The 25,737-nt window shown below is 44.0% G+C and overlaps 1 protein-coding gene across 1 annotated transcript; it reads right to left on the minus strand.

Moving 5' to 3' along the window:
- LOC126548017 (vesicle-associated membrane protein 7-like) lies at nt 1–24,475 on the minus strand. The gene is made up of 6 exons (XM_072284025.1): nt 24,455–24,475; nt 24,098–24,261; nt 19,965–20,061; nt 14,678–14,779; nt 6,356–6,514; nt 1–1,686 (listed from the first exon to the last, which is right to left on the minus strand). The coding sequence occupies exons 2-6, from the start codon at nt 24,250–24,252 to the stop codon at nt 1,543–1,545; spliced, it is 657 nt and encodes a 218-aa protein (XP_072140126.1). The 5' UTR covers nt 24,253–24,261; nt 24,455–24,475; the 3' UTR covers nt 1–1,542.
- Between the last annotated feature and the right edge of the window lie 1,262 nt (nt 24,476–25,737).

Here is a 25,737-nt window from a genome sequence, read left to right on the forward strand (position 1 = left end):
TGAAAATTCTAAAATAACATTGGCATTTATTGTTCTGAAGGAGACCAGTATGGCACACACTAAATCAAAAAGATATGTTACCACATAAATATTAGCACCTTCCATCATTTCAGCCATGAAACATTAAATTACTGCAGAAAACTCTCCATAGTTAAGTTATATCAAATATATGAAAATTTTGTTTAAATTGTAACCGTGGCTGATGACAGTAGAAACAAAATTTGAAAGTGTAAGAAAAAATGCAAGTGAAACTGTTCTAAAATTATTTTTTTATGTAAAGAAGCCTCAGTGATTCTTTTAACTATGTCGTGCATCAGGTGATAGCGGGCACAAGGTGAGCACTTTCTGCTCCAAACAAAGGCAAAATAAATGCATCTGCCTATATTGGTACTGGTATATATATTGCAATCAGACTAAAATGATATCATATCACAAAACACTGAACGTGATGACACAAACAATAACCGAAATATTGCATCTATTAATGACTATAGCGTGACAGTTAAACACACAAAAAGAAAACACTGTACCAACTACGCAACACTAAAGAAACTTAAGTACTGATGCAAAAGCTTATATAGGTTTTTGTTTTTCTGCTGCAAACAGCAGCTGTTCAACCAAAAAATCATGGTATCGTACCTCATTTTCTCTAGCACATAAGAAATAAAAAATTATGTTGTCTTTTACTACAGTCACTCTAGGTTTTCATATTGGGCCATACACAGAGAAGCATAATGTCGCAAGATGCCTGGTAGACATAGCTGGTGATATACGGTATCACAAATCACCAATGAGCACTGGATGTGCACCAGAAAGCCCAGTGTCCTGCCACACTGTTCCGTCAAAACAGAGCGTGTAGGAACAGAAAATATAGGTGTACAGATAGAATACAAAAGGCAAATAATGCTAGTATCTCAACTCAAAACTTTGTGTCTCTCTTCCTTCAACTACAAGAACTCTGCAGCAAAATCAGCAGAGATTTCCCTTGGTATGACATTAACTGCAAGCTTTTATTGTTTGTTTGTTGCTGCTTGGCAGAATTATGGCCTCTCAAGTGCAACAATATAGTTGACTGCACCGCCCAGACATGGACAAATGACTGCACCTATACCTTTCCCCCTTATACATTTAGCATAACTTGTCAAAGGCACAGCTGACATAAATAAAAAAAAAAAAGTTTGATTTGGTCCCTTGTGTCACTTGGAATTATGCATCCTATGTGGTAGAAAATATCTCCCGTGGAATGCTCAGGACAAACATGAGCTAGTAGCAAATTACATGCACAGGGCATTTATAATGATTGCTTCTGTGCCAACTAAAAAAGCAGAGCATGTCACATCTGGCACTGCAGCCACTGCGCTGCAAAGTATGGTGTACCTGGCATCACAAACAAATTGGGGCTCAAAAACAAATTTGTTTTGTGTCGGTGCCCAGTTAAAATTCCAATGTTCATTCAAAACTTTGAGACAATTAATTTCATAGTGAAACATGCATTAAACTTGTATGCATAGAATGGAGTTTTGAACATAGAAGCAAGAGCAGTTATGTCTTGATAACGCCTGTTGCAAACAATGTTATTATGGTGATCACACCAGCTACTATAATTCCAACGATAATCATCATGCGCGCATTACGAAGGCACATGTGGCGATTCACTTTCTTGGCAGTGGCTCGGAATACTGTCCCCTGCAAATGTGGAAATAAGTCGTTACACATTCACAGTAAAGAACAGATAACTACAAAATGCATAAAGGGACACTAAACGAAAATACACATCAAGGCCATCTAAGAGACTGATTTCCCTCTGTTGATCAGTTACTTTTCCTGGTGTACCTAGCAGAGGCTTGATATAGCAGAAAATATATATATATATTATGGGGTTTTACGTGCCAAAACCATTTTCCGATTATGAGGCACGCCGTAGTGGGGGACTCCGGAAATTTCGACCACCTGGGGTTCTTTAACGTGCACCTAAATCTAAGTACACGGGTGTTTTCGCATTTTGCCCCCTTCGAAATGCGGCCGCCGAGGCCGGGATTCGATCCCGCGACCTCGTGCTCAGCAGCCTAACACATAGCAGAAAATGACATAAGAGCAGATGATGTGGCAACATCTGGCTAAGGAGGGCTATTTCTTTATTAATAAAACAGCATTATGTATATCGCATTTGAGGAGGAGGAGGAGGCGATCACGGTCACTGACCTAGTCTGATGATAATCCGACATTTTGGAACCACGTTTGTGTTCCTTGTTCACCGAGTTGGACAGGAAATCGTTGTCACTTACATAAGCCAGCACGTGACGTAACGAACGTGCGTAAATGGTGTCCTGGTGGTAAATGGGTCCCTGGTGTCTGGTTCATCGTAGCTGGCGCCAATTGAATGATTAGAGATTCTAGCAGCCGTCGGGGTGACATGTTCTTTTCTTTGGCAACAACAGTGGCATTGTCCCAGTCAATCTTGTGATTATGTTCCTGCACATGCTCGGCAATGGCGTTCGTCGTGTGACTATTTCTTACGTCACGTTTATGGTCCTTGAGGGGTCTGGAGAACTTCCCTGTTTCACCAATATATACTTTGTGGCAATCAGCACATGGTATCTTATACACAACTCCTGGGAATGATTCAACAGGCAACCTGTCTTTCACATTCATTAGCTGGTTCCGGAGCTTGCTGGTTGGGATGTGGGCAATGCACAGGTCGTATTTCGAAAACACGCGCGACAATGCCTTGCTGATACCTTGGATGTAAGGGATGGCTGCATGTGCACAGATTGTCGTGTTATTCTCCGAACTTGGCTCTAATATCCGCTTCTCGGTCCTGCATATGAAACGACTAGGGTAGCCGTTGCGGGTTAGTTCACGGTGGACCGTCCGTAATTCCATTTTTGGTGCATCGTCGCCTGAGCAGACGCGTACGGCGCGTGTTATCAGGGACGACACTACGGACGTCTTGTGGCCGACAGGATGACAAGAATTAAACCTGAGGTAATGACCTGTGTGCGTAGGCTTCCTGTATACTGAGAAGGCGAGAGCGCCCCCATCCCGACGAACCAGTACATACAAGAAAGGCAACAAGTTGTCCCTCTTGTGTTCAACGGTGAATTGTATCTGTGCATTTTTGGCGTTCAGGCAGTCCAGGAAGTGTTGAATGTCTTGCTTCTTCAACATACAGAAGCAGTCATCCACGTAGCGATAAAAAACTTTAGGTGCCGGGTTGAACGTGGCCAGCACTTTCCCTTCCAAGGCTTCCATTATTAGATGGGCCGTGGTGACTGATATTGACGCTCACATTGCCGTGCCATGCATTTGCTGATAAAGGCTGCCACCATAAGAAAAATATGTGTTGCTTAGACAAAACCGCAGCAGCTCGCTAAGTTCGGGGACGTTGAAGGGCGTGCGACCAGGAAACCACTGTCTGCTTCTAGGGCTTCTTTGCACGTGGCTACTGCCAAATACACTGGGACACTAGTGAAAAGCTATGTGACGCCGAACGAGACCATGGCGTCATCTTCACTCAGTGTGATGTCCTTTATCTTTGCTACAAATGCGGATGAGTTTTCGACGTGTGTCGAGGTCTTATCGGCAAGAGGGCTCAACACCTGGTGAAGGTAGCCCGATAGTCGGTAGAGCGGTGATCTGGTTATTATATTTGTCGGACGGTCCTACCGCTGTCGACCAGATGTAGGAGTCGTCGGACTATCTCGCCGCTGCCACCATTTGAAGGAGATGAAGGTCGTAGACAGGAACTCGGTGAACAGGATTTATTTACATATTAACAGTTTAAGCAAGATACATTGGCAGACTAGCGTGACTCCCATATGGAGCCCGCAAAACTAACATACAGCAAACAGTTTACGAGCACACAGCTCACTAGTTCATTTCTAGCATGACAGAGCACTCAGCTCCCGACAACGAGCACGACACGAGCACTCCCTAGCAGCCGGCAAACGCTGCTTATAAGCTCTCCGCTTGACGTCATAGTTCGACGTCATCGTTCGGCGGGGACGGAGCAGGAATGGTCGGGAAGGTTCGTCCAAGCATTGTAAACTTGCCGCCGCCCCGCACTAAGGCTCCGGAGTCAACGACCGAGGGCTTCGTAGAACTGTGCTCCGTCTCGGGTGGCGCGGCGGAGTACCACATGCCTGAGCTGACCGCGCGCTGCGTGGCTGCCGGTCATCCGCAGTTCTCGGTACTGCCTAGCTTTCAGTGCCGACGTCAGAGGGCTTCGTAGAACTGTTTTGTCCCGGGTGGCTCGGCCAAGTACCAATTTCCGGAGTTGATCGCGCGCCACGTGGCTGCCGGCCGTCCGCAGTTCTCGGAAGGGCGCCCCGACTGGTGGGCTTGGAACACGTGCAGCGGGCTGAAAGCTGGCACGTTGCCACCCCGTACGGCCATTCTTAACATGGTGAAGTCGACGATAGAACGAAGTGGAACGTCAGGCTTGTGGACTTTTGGCAAGCCGTAGATTGCAGAGGCTGATCCGTTCGTGCAGAGCAAACGGTGATGGAGACCCACGTGGTGCGGAGGGACCAGCTTGAACAGCCTGGCCAGCAATTTTTGGAGTTTGGTTCGTAGTCTGCTTGTAGAGTCATAAGCTAGAGGAGCGTACGTATGATGCTCTTCGAGAAGGGCCAACATCTTCTTGTGGTAGTCGCTCTTATCTAGCAGGACCGTAGCTTTGTCTTTGTTGGAGGGTAGAATGGCAACGCTACTGTTATTCCGTAGGCTTCGAATAGCTTGCTTCTCCACTACCGATGAATGCGTTCTTGCACAGTGTCTCCGCATACCGGAAAGCACACCAATCGCACGGGTGCGGGCTTCTTCTTGCACTTCAGAGGGAAGTTGACTGACCGCACGTTCGACTGCACAGGCCACATATCTTGGCCTTGGTGGTGTTTTCGTGTCGAAATGTAAACCACGGTACAGTACCGCAGCCTCCTCCTCGGTCGGTGTGTACGAAGATAGGTTGATGACGTCTTGTGCGTCTTGTGACACATCTGGGCAGAGTGCCTGTAGTTTCCTGTCTTGTGACGTTCCATGAAGACGTTCTCTCGTGGTTGCCGTGTAGTTTGCGTGCAGTTGCACCTCTGGGAAGTCCTCTGGGATCAGATGCTCAAGCTGCCGACGTGCAAAAAACTTATGCATTTCCAACTTTCGGAGTTTTTCTCGGCACTCAAGAATACGTGGTTGTAGCAGCTTCCGCTCAGCCTGACGGATGATCTGGTGGCCCCACGACGTGGTAACTGGTCTTCCTAACTGCAGACTCCTCGGCGTTAATTCCTCCCATTTACATGTGAGGTTGAAGTCCAGGTGCGTCATGAATGTTGCTACTTTTGAAGTGACCGAGATACTCTCCATTTCCATGCCTTACCAGACGAACTTTCGTCGAATCCTTGATTATTTGAGGAGGGATTACACTGATGCTGTAAACTACTCGGCATTCCCCCAAGTCCCATGAAAGAAAGGATGGGGGAGGCGGGGAGTCAAATTTGCAAAACAGCATCACACCGATATTGCGACATGGGCACAAAGACAAAGAAAAAGATTGGCGTTTACACTCTCCAGTCAATTCTGGTCAATTTCACATAGAAAAGCGAGCCGAAGTACCAATGAGCGCAAATGTCAGAGACTTGTTAGATGCCCATGAATGATGTGACTGCATATGCCTCACTATCAGGCGAGCATGAAGCAAGCAAGATCACAGCTTGATAAAAACGCTCACATGATGCTTTCCCAACGGTAAGGCACAAGCAGTTACGCCACTCATGGGCATCTACTAAAGGCATGACAGTTGCGCTCATTGGCACTTCAGTTCACTTTTCTATGCGAAACTGATTAGAATTCATTGCACTGTAAAAATTAGCAGAGTATGCTTTTTGCATGTCTGGAAATGGTTATGAGCACCTCAGATAACATGCTTCAAGTCTCCCATTGCAGTCAGTTGACTTGCTCTCTTAGCTGAAAAGATCATTTGTCTAATATGCATAATCAATTGTCTAATTACTACCTCCAGTCATTTTCAAATGCAAGTCTCTGTGGTAAAAGTAAACCAGAGGACATCATTTACATATCTCATCTTCCCCATTTTTAAGGAACTTCAAATGCATTTCGTGAAACACCCTGCAGAAACAAATGAAGAAATTTATAACTGCAACTTACAGTGCCACAATATAAGTCAAGGCCCAAGCTAAACTGCAAATAACTTCTACTCAAAGACTGCTTCAAGAACAAGCTAGTAATAATGGGATTTCACTCTCAAATGTTTACTGTGGTGCTCCAGCATAAGCAACATGGCAGAGTCATTATCAGATTGCCCTGTGTGCACTTAACTGTAATTCAACAGAATTTAACTGACCGCTTGCTCCAAGTCCTGGGTCTTTTCAAGAAGGCTGTCAAGCCTGTCACCTCGCTCAACTACTCGCTCAATGTTCTGTGCCATAATTCCGCGCACATCCTCCACCTGGCGGTGCAACTGTGAGATCTGGTCACCCGTTCGTCCACTGTTGCAGTTGTTCTGAGAGGGAACAAAATAACAAACAAGCAAATTATGGTCCTTTCGCCACGAAACCCACTGCCTCTGCAAATCTAACTTGCCTCATGATCCTGGCAGGCTTCTTACACAAGGATTCTTATTTCTGTAGCTTTGCAATTTCATAAAGGTCAACATTTTTTAGATTTTTACCAAGGCTAGCTTCCAAAGAATAAATAATTCAATATTGGTTATTTACAAGTATCAAGGCCTATGCAATGTTTGCAGCTCAGGCCTCGCTAAATTTGAGATAATTCAGTTTTTTATTTTCAGATATCTATGCTCATCAATCTGGGACTTACAACTTGCTTAGATTGAGAGATTTAGGAAGTTTATAGGCGAATTAGGAAGATATGAGAACTCGTTTGCATTTAGATTACAGAGGCTCGAAATCTCTTGTGTTGGATACACATGGTGGCGTCGATCTCCAATAGAGATGTCTCGTGACACCCATCATGCCAATACCTTTGAGATCCCCAAATTTCATTATTGCGAAATCACTGCTATATAATATATCCAATTGTGTGGCAATTTTGGACAACATGATTCCACGACTGCTCGTGATGAGGCTTTGAGCCCAGGCCAAACGGGCTGTTTCATTTGGGACAACCTGAGTACCTGACTTTGCGTCACCTTGCACATGCACACGACCACATTTAAACTTATTGAACTAACAACCTACTATAGCATACAAAGAGTGTTCACCGCCATACACATTCGCCATTCTACCAGTCTTAGTAAAGCTCCCTCCTGTGCAAAAAACTTTACTGCCCTCCCCACCAACTTGCAGGACACGCAATAAAGTTATTTCATCCTCCTCCTCCTGCTCCTCTGGAACACACATATAGAAATGTGGGAGGTCACCGTGGCTAATACAGAACAGTAGTGGAACCGGAAGTTTTGATTGATTGATTGGATTGATGTATGGGGTTTATGGCACAAGGGCCAGATATGGCCAAAGAGCGCCATACACATGGTGATGGTTTTTCAATGTATCGTTTATGAAATGGAGAATTGTACTTTGAATGGTGGATGTAGTATGGCTGTAGATAGGCCTAAAATCAGTCACTTTAAATTGTGTAAAATATACAAATATTAAAACAACGACAATGACCAGGATATAAACTATGACCACAAATGTTTTGTTACGCAAGGATGATGTAATAAAACTTGTAGGTGAATGTAGCACTACTGCCTCATCAGGGCCCTTGAATGCATGAGCCTGGAGACACGTGCTGTACTATGTGTACTTAAAGCCTGTTTCACATGCAAGCGACGGCTGAGAAGCAGCGCAGTGCGAAGACGCAGCTTCGTTTCACACGCTTCGTTTTGGCATGATGCGTGCCGCCGTGATGCACAGTGTTGCTTGCGGAAAGCGCCTGCGAGCCTCAGGTTTCAGTGGTCCTCAAGAGCTATGCCTTGCTCCCTATTTCCATGTTTTGGCACGGCTGAGCTGAGGGTTTGATCGGTTTATTAAGTTGGTGCTCCACTTTCATGCCTGTAAACCTTGCAAAAAATAAAAACACCGTGTATGGAACTGTGAATACAATTTCTTTTATTCACATTTATGTCTGTTTTAGCTCTTTATAGGCGACAGCTTAAAAATATTGCTTAGTACACGCATACAGAATTAGCCACATGGAAGTAAATAAATGGGTTGGTTCGTATTTCCGTGATCTAGGCTTGAAGCACATGCACGTCTCCGAACGGCTCTTGTTTTCGAATACCGCAAGGCTTTCGGATGCCATCTCGGCCACCCACATGTAAGAGGCCTATGGACGGCTTTCAAAGACGCTCACGTCCCTTTTCGCGTCTAGGCATTTGAGTAGAAAGGCGGCGGCCCTTGTAGAGCTTCGGGTGCTTCACTTTTTAACTGAAGAAACATGACTAAACAAAACTACGAACACGCTAGTTCGGAGTTGTAAAGAAGAAAAAAAAAAAAAAAAAAGCACCTACATGCACTGCGAACAAAACGTGTGGACTGCCATTTCATTGCATCTGTCCGGACCCATATGTTGTCACCATCCAGGGAAAAAAAGAGGCAAGAAGAAAACAGCACGTGGGGACAATTTGGCTCCAAAGAATTAACTCAAAAACGACAGATGGAAACAAGTGACAATTCTGAGGCACCAACGGACATGGCCGATTCGAGCGACGCCGACATTTACTTTATGGAAGCATGCGTCACTTGCGACGACGAGTACCTTCGGCTTCAGTCCATAATTTATTACCAAAGAACTCTCTTCTTTGTTGCGAAAATCTTCATTTGAGCATCCCAAACAAGTGGACACCACACAACTTGAGTGAGCTCCTTGAAAATGTGCGAGACATTGCGGACTGGCAGCGGACGTCATCTGCTACAAATGCCTGCTAGAACCGTCTGCTCGAGCGGGCGAATTCCCCGGTTTCCTGCGCTGCGCATGCTTCGGTCACGCCCCTGCCACGTGATTTTAGCGTCATTGCTCAAGGCAAGGTCTTTGGTTGCTGCTCTCGCCGCTCGCCAATTTTTTCAAATGTTGTGATCGCAGCGGCGCGCACTGCTAGGAAAACTGGTATTGGGAAAGGAGGCTTGCTTACGCGATGGGTGCCACACCGTTTCTGGCCCAAAATCGCTTGCATGTGAAACAGGCTTAATGCAGCAGGAGCCCCTGGTAAGATGCCATACTACGTAACTTTTGGACTGATAATGTGCAGTGTAAGCGTCATTTAAAAAAATTTTAAACAGATTTGGTGTCAAATAATGGGTTTGTACCAAGAAACTGTGCTGGATGTAACGGGATACGCTGTCGATAAGCTAAAGGAAGGTGCTGTTTTCTCTCGATTTCTGTTTCCCGACACTCCACAAGGATGTGGATGACGGTAATTCTTTTATCACATCTACATGTAGAAGGTTCGCTACCAGTCAGCAAGAATTTTTGTGTATTGTACGTGTGCCCTATTCTTAGTCGACAGAATGGAAAATCTGTTTCTCGTGATTTTATTATTGACGGGGAAGTGCTTAACTGCGCCTTAATTAGATTAAGTTTATTCGAGGTTTGAGCGTCCCACAAGTGTTGCCAATAGTCTCTTAATTTTTTTCTGAATGAAAGGTTTCAAATCTATAGCGGGGCAGCTATGGAAGAGTTGAAATCTTTTGTTGCTGTGGATGTGGCGATTTCGTTGGCAAGCACATTACCCTCAATGCCTCTGTGCCCGGGCACCCAGCATATAGACATGCTGATTGCATGCATAAACAGCGCATAAGAGTGTGTAAAGATTAACAATTACAAGATTTCTATGCTTCTTTTAGCGATACTAAATAAAGCTTTGACAATGCTTAGAGAGTCGGTAAATATAATTGTCTTTTCTAGTTTTATTTGATTTGTTTCACAGCCGATAATAGTGCGTATGCTTCAACCGTAAAGATACTTGTTTGCGCATGCAGAATGCCAGACTCTAAAAAAGGCTGGACCAACTGCTGCATACGAAACGCCGGCCTGCAACTTTGATGCATCGCTGTAGAACTCCGGGCAGCAGTACTTCGATCGAAGTTCAAGGAAGTGCATTCGAATGTGCATCTCAGGAGAATGCTTACTACTAACTTCAACAAACAACAGGTCACATTCCACGAGCTGCCACTGCCACAGTGGTGACAGCTTCGCTAGAAGCATTAGATAGTGTCCTAGAAGTGGGACACACATTTCTTCACGGAGATTCCTAACACACAGTGAGAAGGGCTCCCTGGCTGTGGACCAATCATTAAAAGGTATGGCACAGGGCACATCGTTTACAGTTGTATAAGAAGGATGTTCAGGGTTCGAGTTTGCTTTCAGATAGTATGTGACGCTGGAATATGACCTCTGTAGACGGAAAGACCACTCGTTTAATTCTACATAGAGGCTTTCTACAGGGCTTGTCCTGAAAGCAACGGTCGCTAGGCGGATACCTAGATGGTGCACAGGGTCTCGGATTTTTAGCGTGCTTGGCGTTGCAGAATGATAGATTATAGCACCATAATCAAGGCGAGAGCTGACGAGGCTCCTGTACAAGTTCAGGAGACATTTTCTATCACTACCCCATGTTGTGTGCAACAGAATTTTAAAAGGTTCATCATCTTCAGACATTTGCCTTCAGATAATTAAGTTGGGGGATGAAGGTAAGTTTAGAGTCTAGAATTATTCCCAAGAATTTGTGTTCACTGCTCACAGATAGTTCATCTCGATTTATCGTGAGATTTGACGTTGGTGTTACGCCTCTTTTGTTTGAAAAGAGTACACATACTTTTCTGTGCATTTATTTTAAATCCATTTACATCCAGCCATTCGGACAATTTGTATAATGCAAGCTGCTCCAGTCATTTGCAGATAGCAATGTTACGTGATTTGAAACCTATCTAAACATCATTGACATGCACAGAATATAACATGGTGTGTGGAATGACTGTACACAGGGTGTTCAGATTTACAACAAAGAGTGTGCAACTAAGCAAAGCATTGCCCACTCTTACAGAAAATGTGTGGTTAAACAAGTAGCTCTCGACTGTGTTTAACAAAATTTCACGGATACCCAACGCGGAAAGAACTCGCAGAATCCCGAAGCACCATGTCGTGTCGTATGCTTTCTCTAAATCTAGAAATACTGAAAGTAAAAACTGCTTATGCATAAACGCATCTCTGATGTTTGCCTTGATCTACCTTCTCAAAAGCCACACTGGAAGGGGTCTAGTATTTTCTTATTTTCTAGGAAACAGATTGAACGCTGGTTTATCGTTTTTTTTCATACAGTTTGCACAGACAGCTTGTTAGTGCTATTGGTCTGTAGCTGCTGGCTAAGGATGGGTCATTGCTTTAAGTATCGGGATGATTATAGCTTGTTTCCACGAGGACGGAATATACCCAGCCGCCCACATGGCATTGAAAAGAGACAGGAGTGTTTTCAGTGCTTCAGGATGTAGATATCTAATCATGTCATACATAATGCGATCGCCACCTGGCACTGAGTTGTTGGAACAAGTGAGAGTTGACTTAGGTTCAGCTAAGCTAAATGCGTGATTGTAAGCCTCACTCAATGAACCTTTGTGATTAAAGGGCTGCCGCTCTTCGTGTTCTTTGAACTTCAGGAAAGTTTGTGTATAGTGCAATGCACTCGAGACATATTGAAAGTGCTTGCCTAGACAATTCGCCTGATCTTCCAGGCTATCACCTTGGCCAGTTACTAAGCGTAGGGGATGTGCCTGCCAGCCTATTAGTTTATTTGCCCTATTCAAGACTTTCGTCTTGTCTGTGTAAGAATTTATGCCAGAGATATACTTCTCCGAACTCTCTCTTTTAGCATGTCGACGTGTTCTACCATGGGACTTCATTTGTTTGGAACTAATCAAGTTTTCGACTGATGGATAGTCACGAAGGTGTTGCCAAGCTTAGTTTGGTTTTTCTGTGCTTTTTTACATTCTTCATTCCACCACGGGATTAGGCATTTATTCGCCAGTGCGTTAGCTCGCAGCCTCAATGATAAAGCTTGTAATATATGCCACAGCATCGTCTATATTAAAAGAGGCAATATCATCTCGGCCTAAATATGTTACTTCTCGGAAAAGTTCCAAATTAGCTGAGTCAACCTTCCATTGGGGAATGTGTGGCAAGCAAGCATATTGTTTTGTTAGGCTGAACACAATTGGGAAGTGGTCGCTACCAAAGGGGTTCTTGAGAACAGACCACTCCAGGTATGGCATTAGTGTACTCGACACTATGCTTAAATCTATCGAGGAGTATGTATTATGTGCCACGCTGTGGTATGCTGTGGTATGTCGGCTGTTCTTTATTAAGTATACATGCTCCTGAGGAAAAAAGAAAGTTTTCGATTAGGCGACCTCTCGCATTGCAATGAGAGTCTCCCCACAAAGTGTTATGTGCGTTTAAATCTCTGACAACTATGTATGGTGCCGGAAGTTCATTTATGTAGTTTTGAAATTCGGTTTTATGAAGTTGATGATTGGGAGGATTGTATCTATGTATATAGAGCTGATAGTGACTAGCTTGTCAAACAACACCTCTCAGGCAGCAGCTGCCTCTGGGGGCATACGAAATTTCAATTCCTGGCAGACAACACCTCTGTCGACTGTGATAGCCACACCATCGGATGATGCAAAAGCATTGTCTCGGTCTTTACGAAAAATAGAGTATTGTGAGAGGAAATTTGTTTGAGTGGGCTTTAAATGTGGATCTTGAACCCATAGCACCTTTGGACTATACTTATATACAGGGTCCTGAATATTTGGCTGTGTGTGTGTTCAAGAAAAGATTTTGCGCTCACAGCTGCACTGTTATTGTTCAAATTTTGCAGAATGATCGCATTTTGGCGTCGACTTCGTTTAGTATAACACTTGGCACAGTTGCCCGGATTCCAAGATTGCCTTGTTTCAATTGCCTAGTTTCTAAAAAAAGTGCAAATTTGCCTATGCTTATGGGGATGTGAGCTGCTGCTACGCCGGCACAAGCATAAACTTGTGTCGCCACCTGTCGTTATCTGCAGAAAGCAGCGTTTCAGGGAGGGCAGTCGCCTGTTCCAGGAGTGGGCAATATGCAGCAGCCCTCCCTGAAACGCCGCTTTCTGCAGATGACTGCAGGTGGCGACACAAGTATGTGCCAGGGCCAGCTTTTTAGACGCAAGTTTTCCCATAGACGAAAACAGTTTCTCATTTTTGTCTTAAAAAACAGTCCACTAATCATGCTAAATGTTATACTAAACAAAGTCGACGCCAAAATGCGATCGTCCTGCAAAATTTGAGCAAGAATAGAGCAGCAGCGGTGAGTGCAAAATCTTTTTTTGAACACGCGCAGCCAAATATTCAGGACCCTGTACAGGAGTTCTTTGATGTCATCGAGCTTGTGGAGGAGATTTCTGACATTCCAGTGTAATATTTGTGTGTTCATGTTGAATGTGGTTTTTGTGCTGAGTGTTTACAAATAAGGAGTTAGCTCACAGAGCCCTTTCTGGGCACCGTGGTGCAAGGTTTGTCTTTTTTGGAGTGGTCAAGAGATTCGCGCCACCCTTTCGGCGCTAAGGGCGCCTTCTGAATGGGTGTGTGTCCATCATCTCTTCCGAGGCGCTGGACACCCACTCTTTCGAGCAGTTTGTTTGGCTTGAACGCCTCGCCTCTGGAGACGAGACCCTTGAAGTCGATGGCCCCTTCTTCGGGGATAGCAGAGCAGCGCTAGCTGCACCCGCCAAGGGGGCGGGTGGCGTCACTGCCGGCTCACTGTGTGCGGGCCGGACAGCCGCCGAAGGCCGTTGTGGCGCTCCGGAAGTTTTGATACTGTGACAGTGTTTTAGATTATGTGCAGCCCAAAGGTAATAAAGAGATGAATGTCCTACCTTTGTTTACACATAAATTCCAACACTTTCTGATTGCCCCTCATACATTGCTATAGGATGTGACAGCTTTATTACACAATTAGTATTGTTTATAATTCATGAAAGGTATACTTCTAGATAAAAGACACATTGAAACTTCTGCTGTATCTATCCATTTGATGCATGGTCATCTTATCTTTTTCCATATTTGAATCCCTAGGACCACTAAATTGGGCAATTTGGCTATAAGCCCCTACTTATTAGAATGGGCCCAGCGTGTTGTAGCTTGGCTGGGTGAAAAAAAAAAGCTTTGTCCTCCACATGTATTCTTCTCTGCATCTAAGTTCCTTTTTCATTTTAAAGGAATATTTCAAGCATTTAGTATTAAGTTGGATTAACAGTACTGGCAATATTAGGACATGCTCTATAACTGTCCTAGAGCATTTACTAGCATAAAGAATTATGCCACCACAGAATTTTATAAGTGACACTATGGAATCTGTCTACAGATGGCACAGTTCAAATGTTTCAAAACTGTATCTACACAGATCTACCAATTTCACAATGCACTTATTGTATCATGCAAGCTTATTATATTGAAGAAAAAAAAAGAAGCTGTTCACTATGGGTGATATTTATGGTCAATACAGTGAAAGGGCAGCATAAGAAGGGTGTCTTATGTGACCAGCTATTTGTGACAGAGACACCCGCATAATGCTATGTGCAAGTAAAGTTATCACCCCTTAAATTTACTCGGCCACAAATGCAGGTATATGCTTCCACAAAAGCACTATCTGTAAGAGGAATAAAACTTACTATGATATCAGCAATGACACTGCCAAAGTCTCTGTCAAGCTCATGTTCCTGTGCAGTCCAGGCACGTGATGACAAGCTTCCCTCCAGGAAACGCTGTTTTATCTATGATGGACAAAAGGAACACAGAGGCAAACATGAAAGTGTACCAAAATAAAAGCAAACTGGATTTTTAATAAAATTGCACTAAATTGTCAAAAATTGCTCAATAAAAGTCGGTATCAGCTGCAATGAGAAAAGGTTTTAAAAAAAGTACCTCTAAGTAGGAAGTATGTCATGCTAGGTTGGTAGATTAAACTTCCAATATAGGCAACAGGTTACTTATACTAAATGCAGTAGATTGTTAAGTCAGAGAAGATATGAAAGAAGTGTAGTAACACCACATTCATGTTCCTGAACCAGCTTTGTGTGAGGTTGAATTTTTGCAAGTGAATGGATTGTTCATCATAAAAGTATACAAAAATATGTTGTATTAATTAGGAACTTCAACCAGACAACTGCCAGTACAGAAAAGGTAACCAAAAAGCATGTAACATGTGTAAAAAATTGTGATTGCCCTAGAAAGTAAACGCAAGTTCCATTTTCAGAGGACCTAAGCTTTTAGAGAAGTTTTCACAATGAATGAGTGTACCATATCTTGCATTCTCTTCAACATAAATAGCTTACACAATACATATTTCAGTGTCTCGAATGAAAACATTAGCGGTGGTAGCAACAGGGCCCATTGAGTAGTCTGTGCCCTCTCACATTCAAGACACCAAGAAGCCCAGCAGCTAATAAATCTAGGATTCCATGGCATGACCTCATTGAAGCACTAAAAGAAATTGTGGAACACTGTTCCAGCCTTCAATTGCAACAATCTTGAGTAAGGAAGCTTTAATTCAATCTGGCAAAAATTTCTAGGTTCAGATACCAAGGCCATGTGAAATGCAAGATGAATGGGTAGACAAAAATGCAATTAAAGAGAAAAAAGAAAAGCTATTTCTTGAATATAATTTTGCTGGATACTTCAATACCACTGTAAACTGCTCATGCATCTATCATGAAATTTTGGTCACAAAACCTAAATAAAATTAAATACTGGGATTTTATGTACCAAAACCACAATGCGATTATGAAGCATGTCGTAGTGGTGGACTCCAGATTAATTTGGCTACAATATTTAAGCATGTTGCTTATTTACTCGTGAATGTACCTCGCATGACCTTTCATTGCTCATGGTTTATTATATGGTGGTGCTGCTTATTTTATAAAGAAGGAAAAGATACTTAACCATGGTTAAGCACATGCAACACACTCATACAAGCTTAATCCAGGTACCAGTATTGCCACTCCACTAAACAGATACTGCAACATCAAGGTAAAATGTGACATTCAATTAAATAATGCCTATGAACTATGCTGAGAGGATCCAAACAAAAGAGAGAGAGAACCAGGCAATTTTGAAGTGTAACGTAAATGATAGCCTTTTCTCTTATTCAAATGCCCATATTTGAAGGGGAAGCAATCCAGATAAAGAAGTTAAGATTTATTTAGCCATTTTCTTGTCATGAGTAATTTAAAGTTTTATCAATATTGCTATAAGAAAGGTGATTTCAACAATTTTCTGCATATAACTGACCATGGCTGACATGTTAACCAGATTCAAACTCTAGTTTAGCTTATCAGTAGCTCTTTATGAGATTACCTTAAATCCATGGAAAACTGAACTTGTAACTCGCTACACAGATAGAACTCATCTGCACCGGTGGATCACTAAACGCAACAGCGAGGGCTCCGAACCACATTATTGGAAAACTGTCAACCTCGTCTTCTTCGGCTCTCGTGCTGCCGGTACATACCATACTGTAACATAAAATTCTGGGGCAAAAGCCCGTCCCGGTGCTGCCTAAGGTATACAGGGCTAGTCCGAATGTGATAAGTCTCTTGCATGAAGGTAGCCTGCTTAGTGTACTTTTTTTTCTGTAGAATACTTTTTTGATTTTCTGGGGAAAAAAAAGAATATTAAAAGTTTTTTTCACTTCACTTCCACTCAAAGTAAGGCTGAGTTGTGGTCAATCCTTGCATTTATATCTGAATGAGCCTGAAGGAATGAACTTGCGGGTAAACATTCAAGCTACCTGCTTATGCTTATCTAAAACATTTACACCAAATCAGGTCCCAACATAACAGACAAAGAGAGAGCTCATGCAGCATTTGTAAGTTCATTCTCCAAAACAGAAGATGAACAATTAGTAACAATATTCTGAAGAGATTCTTGAAGGTCATAAACTAATGTAGCCAGCAGAATATGCAGCTGCAATCACCAGTGCCAAAAACATGTGTAAGAGAAGCACTTCTAAATACTAATATAACCCACACTTTATCCAAATCCTTGCAATGCATGCATCTTCCAGACAATAAAATCAATCTTTCAGTGGCAGCCGTCCACTTGCATGACAAGAGCAAGGCAGAAAAGTGCAAGTGATTTGAAAGGGAAAGAAAAGCTTGAAATGTTGAATTTTATAGTACTTATGTCAATTTAAATGTTTTATATGTGACATCACATTACGCCAACACTGCTGTCACGACACACTCAAACATATTTGATTAATGAGGTTTAACACCTCAATGGAACACGGGGCCTATGAAGACACCATGGTTAGGGGCCTCTGGATCAATTTTGACCATCCTATAACATATCTGTAAATGTATCTGTGAAAATCAACTTGTATACAGATGATTCTGTTATGTATTCTCAAGAGAAAGGCTCAGGTGACCAAGTGTTGTTAAACAATGCATTTCAAAAAGTAATCGCTTGGTGTGATGCTCTTCGAAGTACAGCATTATAAGTATCTTGGGCTCTGGATTACTAACAATCTCTGTTGGATTAAGCACATTGATTACGTCACAAGCAGTGTGCTAATTCAAAACTTTTCTTTCTTGGAAAGGCCCTCAGGCATTCCACTCCCACTGTCTCACCATCATCATCATCAGCCTGGTTACGCTCACTGCAGGGCAAAGGCCTCTCCCATACTTCTCCAACTACCCCGGTCATGTACTAATTGTGGCCACGTTGTCCCTGCAAACTTCTTAATCTCATCCGCCTATCTAACTTGCTGCCACCCCCTGCTACGCATCCCTTCCCTTGGAATCCAGTCTGTAACCCTTAATGACCATCGGTTATCTTCCCTCCTCATTACATGCCCTGCCCATGCCCTTTTCTTTTTATTGATTTCAACTAAGATGTCACTAACTCTTGTTTGTTCCCTCACCCAATCTGCTCTCTTCTTATCCCCCCCCCCACCTTAACCTTACACCCATCATTCTTCTTTCCATGGCTCGTTGCGTCATCCTCAATTTAAGTATAACCCTTTTCGTAAGCCTCCAGGTTTCTGCCCCGTACGTGACTACTGGTAAGACAGAGCTGTTATACACTTTTCTCTTGAGGGATAGTGGCAACCTGCTGTTCATGATCTGAGAATGCCTGCCAAATGCACCCTAGCCCATTCTTATTCTTCTAATTATTTCAGTCTCATGATCCAGATCCGCGGTCACTACCTGTCCTAAGTAGATGTATTCCCTTCCTACTTCTAGTGCCTCGCTACCTACCGTAAACTGCTGTTCTCTTCCGAGACTGTTAAACATTACTTTAGTTTTCTGCAGATTAATTTTTAGACCCACTCTTCTGCTTTGCCTCTCCAGATCAGTGAGCATGTATTGCAATTAGTCCCCCGAGTTACTAAGCACGGCAATACCATCAGCAAATCGCAAGTTATTAAGGTATTCTCCATAAACTCTTATCCCCAATTCTTCCCAATCCAGGTCTCTGAATACCTCCTGTAAACACGCTGTGAATAGCATTGGAGAGATCGTATAACCCTGCCTAACACCTTTCTTTATTGAGGACTACGGTGGCCATGGAGCCGCTATAGATATCTTTCAGTATTTTTAAATATGGCTCGTCTACACCCCGATTCCGTAATGCCTCCATGACAGCTGAGGTTTCGACTGAATCAAACGCTTTCTCGTAATCAATGAAAGCTATATATAAGGGTTGGTTATATTCAGCACATTTCTCTATCACATGATTGATAGTGTGAATATGGTCTATTGTTGAGTAGCCTTTACGGAATCCTGCCTGGTCCTTTGGTTGACAGTAGTCTAAGATGTACCTGATTCTATTTGCGATTACGTTAGTAAATATTTTGTAGGCAACGGACAGTAAGCTGATCGGTCTATAATTTTTCAAGTCTTTGGCATCCCCTTTCTTATGGATTAGGATTATGTTAGCGTTATTCCGAGATTCCGGTACGCTCGAAGTCATGAGGCATTGCGTATACAGGGTGGCCAGTTTTTCTAGAACAATCTGCCCACCATCCTTCAACAAATCTGCTGTTACATGATCCTCCCCAGCTGCCTTGCCCCTTTGCATAGCTCCCAAGGCTTTCTTTACTTCTTCCGGCGTTACTTGTGGGATTTCAAATTCCTCTAGACTATTCTCTCTTCGATTATCGTCGTGGGTGCTCCCACTGTTTGCTTGCCTACAAATCCACAGTAATGCCATTACTTGACCACGCTGTCATTCTTGGGGATCTCGTGATATAACCATGAGAGGAAGGTTGAAAGCGTACAAAAGAAGGCAGCTTGTTTCGTCAACAATTTTGGGCGAACATCAGTAAGCGCTTTCACAGCAAGAGCAAACTTAACATCTCCAAATGACAGAAATAGAGTTTCTTGTCTTCAATTTTTACATAACTAACAGGCACTATAAGGTAGATCTTGCCAATTTCATATCTTTTTCCTCCGATTATGCCATAAGACAACGCCATGATCTAATCATAACACCCTTTCGAACATGTAACAACTGCTTTAGGTACTTGTTCTTTCCAAGGACAGTAAGGAAGTGAAACAAACTGAGAAATGACATTGTTTTGCAGCCATCTCTTGAAACGTTTGCCTCATGTAGCTAACGATTTCCTGCATCAGGATTTAGTGTTGTTCATTGTGTAGCTCTGTTTGTAGAATTCGTAGTTCTGTTTCCTTGTATCATCCTGGTTTTGGTCATGTTCTGAACCTAGTTTCTAGTTCTTACTAGATTTACTACATTTCTAGTTTTTAATCTAGTTTTTATTAGACTTTTTATTTTGTTTTCTCTTCCTGACAATTCTTTGTAATACTTTTGATGTATTAACCCGCCCTGCTAAAATCCCTTTTTGGTATTACAGTATTTATAAATAAATAAAGAATAAATAAATTTGGAGTTCTTAATGGGCACCCACCACACAAACATCACACATGAATCACTTACCAAAAAGAGACAGGTGAATGACTGGTGCATGCTGGCCTCTGGCAGTGTGGCACAGATGTAGATAAGCCCCTGTTCCACCAATAGGTGGAAGACATACCTAAGAGTATAATGAAATTGTTGGTCATTCACAAATCACAATGAACGCTTTGCATTTAATGACTGCTGGACCTAAAACAAACACACAGGTGCTTCCCGAACGCCTGCTAGCAAGAATTACCAACAACCAAAAAATTGCACAATCCTTTTTTTTTTGTTCTTTCTAGTACAGAAGAACATAGGAAGGCACCTGTGCATGTTTGTTCTTACAAGTTCTTACACAGTTGATGAGTGCACTTCATTAGACATTTCTGCAACTGTGTAACATGTGAAAATAGGCACACACAATACAATAAAACACACAATAAAACAAGAAAATGAAAAAAGCTTATGTTAATGCTCGTTCCACATGAAGTTATTCTGTGCTGCAGTTCTTGGAGCTGTGATTACCACACATGCAGACTTTGCATTTCTGTTTCACATGCATCAATCATGACTGCTGCAATTTTCACATTTGTGAGCACCTAGTGCTGGACACAATTATAGTTGAAATAAGCTTATTTCATCCAGCTTTGGTAAGAACAAAGTAAAACATATTGAGAAACTGTTTGGAAACAAAAATTTTAATGTGTTAGCCCAATATATTGATGTTTTAGCCCTCAGTCGACGACGGAGGTCACAACTCATTATGGACACCTGGGCTCCATATCTATTAACGCCATCAAAGGGACACCGTCGATGTGAACATCAAGTTCTGGTTCGTTGGGAGCGTCAATGGAGTATTTCGACACAGCGAAGATAATGCAGCACTACCTTTAGGAGCTGCATGGTCTAGTTTTCCATCCGGGGGGGTCCATAATTGGTCGGGGACAAACAGCGGCGTGGGTGGGGCGACGGCAAGTGAGCAGGACGACTTTCAACAGATACGTCAGAGGTAGGAAGCATACGGCGAGGCGAGTAATGGCGCGGGCCGGCATATGGGCGAGTAGACGAGGAAAAGGAGCTCGAATACGGCGACGTCCAGGAGGTGCGGCAGTGGCAAGCAGCGTGGCCAATGCGGAGGCAACGGAAGCAAACGGGCTTGTCGTCCGGAGTTCAACACTCAGTAGGGTCGCGGTATCTGGGAAGCGAATACAGATCGCTGCGAGGTGTAGCAGTCGACACCGGTCGAGTGTCAGGTCGGCAGACGGAGCAGGCAGCAGGAAAACCTAGGTTTGCAAATTCTTGCTGCACAACTGCCTGAATGAGAGAGATCGCTGGGGCTGGTTGGTCAATGGTGGGGTCAAGTGGGCATGGATGGAACGGCGCAGGACTTGTAGCCTCGAGCTCGCGGCGAACAATACGTGTGACGTGCTCATTAAAGGGTGGTGAAGCAATGAGGTCGATGCAAGACATCGTCGCAGCCGTGTTAGGGAGCCGGGAGAACTGTGGAATGATGCGGCGGCTTTTGGCGAGCTCAAAGCGGTGGCATTCCTTGACAATGACGTTCGTGGTGAACACATTGTTGAATACCAACAAGTTGAATGCGGCGTTCGCGATCCCTTTAAGTATGTGACCAACTTTGTCAACCTCAGCCATTTTTTCGTCGACTTTCCGGCAAAGAGCGAGCACATCTTGTATGTACGAGACATACGATTCAGTAGAAGACTGAACTTGGGTAGCAAGCTCTTTTCTAGCAGCCAGCTGCCGACCAATGGGATTTCCAAAGAGGTCGCCAAGCTTCTCCTTGAAAGCATCCCAGCTAGAGATCTCGTCCTCGTGTGTCCGGAACCAGATACGAGGAGTTCCGCCCAAGTACAACAGGACGTTCGCTAGCATAATGGTAGGGTCCCAGCGGTTATTTTGGCTAACACGCTCATACAGGTTGAGCCAGTCTTCAACGTCGACATTATCTTTACCGGAGAATATGCCAGGATCGTGGGGATTGGTAACCGTAACGTACATTGTTGTCGGGGTCGCAGGAGTAGAAGGAGACGAGATGTAGTCACCGGGAGCCATGGCGGAAAGCAGGACGGTGCGGCCACTGCGGAGCTCCGTGGCAAGGAAGGGGAACGGCACCCTCCACCAATATGTTACGGGAACGAAGGATTAAGTACGGGAATGAAGGATTAAGAACTGGAGACTATATACAGAGTATATTTACAAAGGATAACTGCAGCACAGGCCAGTTCAGCTGACAGCTCGAGAGCAAGAGAGTGTTCGTCGTCTTCGTTGGAGCGCCTGCTTGCATCGTCCACAAGAAGCACGCAATATGCATGTATTAATATTCTTTCAGAACAAAAAAATTAAGCGGATCCCACGCACTGTGGGAATCGATGTAAGCAAAGATTTCTGTTCTGCTTGCATTCATTGATGATATTTGGTGGTGGTGTTGATGGCATACAACAGTTGTGACGCAATAATAAATGCTACCTTGCATGTACCACCTGTGTTTGTCTATGTAGGTAGTACATAGAACACTCAGCAAATGTGTTTTCTTGAGGTGTTGTTGTGTGCCACTGTTCGTAGCCTGCGAGAACTTTAGCAATGTCATTCCCCCAGAAGGCGCATCGCATCGTGGCTGAAGTGTTGATTTGCTGAACGGCCACTTGTGTATTGTGGTTTTCATGCTGCGCTGCTTTAACGAGGCTTTGCGTCTACACACCCTGCGTCTGTTGTTCGCATCGACAAACTTGCATGGTGTTTATTTTTCAGAAATAGCAGAAACTTGAAACATACTGTACCTTGAATTAAAACTTTTACAGTCTGTCCGCAACTGGTGCCAAGTCTAGCAGTAGTGTTTCCTTTATTGAAGAGACCCCAAATGAACCATGCTTTCTGATGACGCCCTTCGCTTCCCCCGCGACCCTCCCATTTACGCAAGCTGCCACGAGCGAAGAGTAGAGAGGCTGTTATTCACACGTTTCGTCACAGTGCTGGCATTAGGCATTCTCTGTCTGCTCTTTCTACCATTCTATGTCCCCTTTGGACTGTTGTGCGCGAGTACAAAGGTAAGGACTGCAGCTTCTGCAATGATTTTTCGAGGGCTCACGTATAATTACAGCCGTCTAGAGGGCATTGTGTCAATGGCCAGGGAGTTCCAGAGGGCATTGTGGCAACACCCACAGAGTTCTTTTCTCATGGAAAGATCTCAAACACTTGTCATGTATACTATACACATTCTCAACCACCCCCCGAAGATTTGCTCTAATATCACTATGCAGACCACCCTGCTGCGTCTGATGAGCCACATTGCGACTGGTTCCCTATTAATGCTTAATGAGCAGTTTTTAAAGAAACTTCAGCACCACCAAACATTACAAACTCCATACACAAATGTGCTGGTGACTCACTTGCTGCACCTTTATTGTCACATATGCAAATTTGCAAGCTAAATAAGATGATGTTAAACGCGTGTAACGTATTGTGCCTTACAGGCCAGCTGCACTGCCCAGGCAGTGCTTGAGAACACTGGTCAGCAGCAATTTCAATGCTGCAATTTATGCTTTTAGGTAGTACAAAATCCAAGCCTCTGCTATTGAATGCATGGAATCATGGTACTATATCTGTCTGCCTTAGCTGTGCTGCAGTGGGAATTTCAGAGAACTTCATGCATGGGAGGCTTTGTCAGATACACTGTACTTTGGGAAGGAAAGAAAAATGCAATGCCAAGTATGTACACTGAGCAAAAGTAGATGCAGGCTTGCCGTGCTCATAACTGTGGTCCCTGAACACTGATGCAATCAACTAATCCAGCTAATGAAAGAACAAAACCAGCTGATGTCATGACACAGTCTGACCAGCTCTGGTGTGTGTTGCTGGCTGCTGTTAGATGGTCGGCCACAGACATATTCTGTGTCAAATGCAAAATTCCTGATAGTAGCTTCTGTAGCGTGTGCATTTAAATGGAGGAAGATTGTTTAGTGCGAACGACATGAACACAATGGTTTTGTTTTTTTGCCATTCATCTGTCATATTTATCTACATTCTGCATGGTGTTTGCCGTAACTGGCATAGTGAAAAATGTAAGTGGTGTAGTGAAAACAGCCAGAGCCAACACCTTTCTGATGACAGGTTCATGCCTAGGCGCCGCACACATATGTAGAAAACAGACCTACCCACCACGGGACCGAGTAGTCTTGAAGTCTGCATGTGGGGGGATCTCTTTCAACACGTCCGTGAGCAGATACTCGAAGTCGCAAGAAGTCTCTCGATGACTCACGAGTACCGTAGTTTCCCGCGCGATTGCGCAGAATTCTATTGGACTGGCCATATTCCTCAACTGCAAATAATGCACATAGTACACAATACAACAGTTACGTGGCACAAAATGACAACATCTTTGCTAACTTATATTTATCCCTGCTATAATATGGCAGGAATAAAGAAGAGCACTGCTCCTCGCACTTGTTCTCGTGATGCAGCCCGGGCAACCACCACGGCGTAACGCGCAAAATGAACAGGATTACACGTACTACATCCAATCGATAGCATTCGCCAAGGTGTCACTACGCAAAATTAAAGGGTGTTGTTCAAAGCACAAAATAATCCGAAAACACCGAGCTACGGTGTTGTACAAAACCTCACATACTCTAAGGCGCTACCGTTCATATATCCTCATATGCGCTTGCAACAATCATGTAGAAACTTTCACTGGCTTTGGCGACATGACGTACGCCCACCAACCTCGACACACCAGTCTCGCACTGCCTCACAACTGGCGCATCGCAATGACAGATAATTAGCGATAGCAAAGATAGCAACAATGTGTATCAGCGCCAAATGTACGGCACGAGACGTTCATTTGAGGGATCGCCAGTCGTTTGTGCGCAGGCGCGAGTAAGAGCGGGCGCAAGAGAAAAAATCCGGGGGCTTTTGATTCTTGAATATATGACTCTGTCTAGGTACTAACTTAGCGCGTGTTGTAGGCATTTGTCCCTAGGCGTGCCATCATAGGGGAGTGGGGTCGAGTTTGTATGCGCTCGGACGCTGGCTGCCGGCGCATGCCGGCGCGGTGAAGTAGTTGAAGCAGCTGGATCGTAGCTTTCTCGCGCCTTACGGCGTTGTAATTAACATCACAGATATTTCTGTGGGAGCAGTAGCGACCGTAGTAGAGCCCGGGCCGCATATATTGAAAATCTAGAAGCCAGAACGCCTTAGCAACCGCGGTTGAACGCAAGTGGCCGTAATCCAGTGCATTAGAGACCTTTAGCGTCTCCGATATTCCGGCAAGTGCGGGCGGTTTTGTAAACGTGAGCGGCCAGATTGGTGGCGCCAGCTGGTGGTGCAAAGCTCAACCACACAAACACAGAGCTAATTACTATATTCTGCTTAGCTGCTGGTGTAAATATTCGACAGTGGCGTAATCGTGTTCACAATTACGCCGCTGCCAAAAATTTGCACCACTAGCGAAGCAGGATATAGTGGGTTACTGCAGTTTTAGCTCTGTGTTTGTCTGGTTGAACTCTACGCTACCAGGCGGCTGCAGCGATCTAGCTACGTCCCCGCAAATCCGGCAACCCGCCCAAACCGCTCCCGTCCATATGCCGTTCCTTTTTTTAATGTACGTCTTACCGCTCCCTTTCCGTTCCCGTGAACTTGCCAGTATCTAGCATCAACAAGTTCATAGACCGAATCACCATAACATTAGCCGGGCAGCGGGCGCGGGCGAGCGTCTCAGTGCGCGTTTTCTGCTACTCTCCGAACACCGCGCAGTCCCGGCGCCGTAGCAGAAATGTTCCTCGCGTCTGTGCTTGCT

The sequence above is a fragment of the Dermacentor andersoni genome, chromosome 1, assembly GCF_023375885.2.
Source record: "Dermacentor andersoni chromosome 1, qqDerAnde1_hic_scaffold, whole genome shotgun sequence".
NCBI lineage: Eukaryota > Metazoa > Arthropoda > Arachnida > Ixodida > Ixodidae > Dermacentor > Dermacentor andersoni.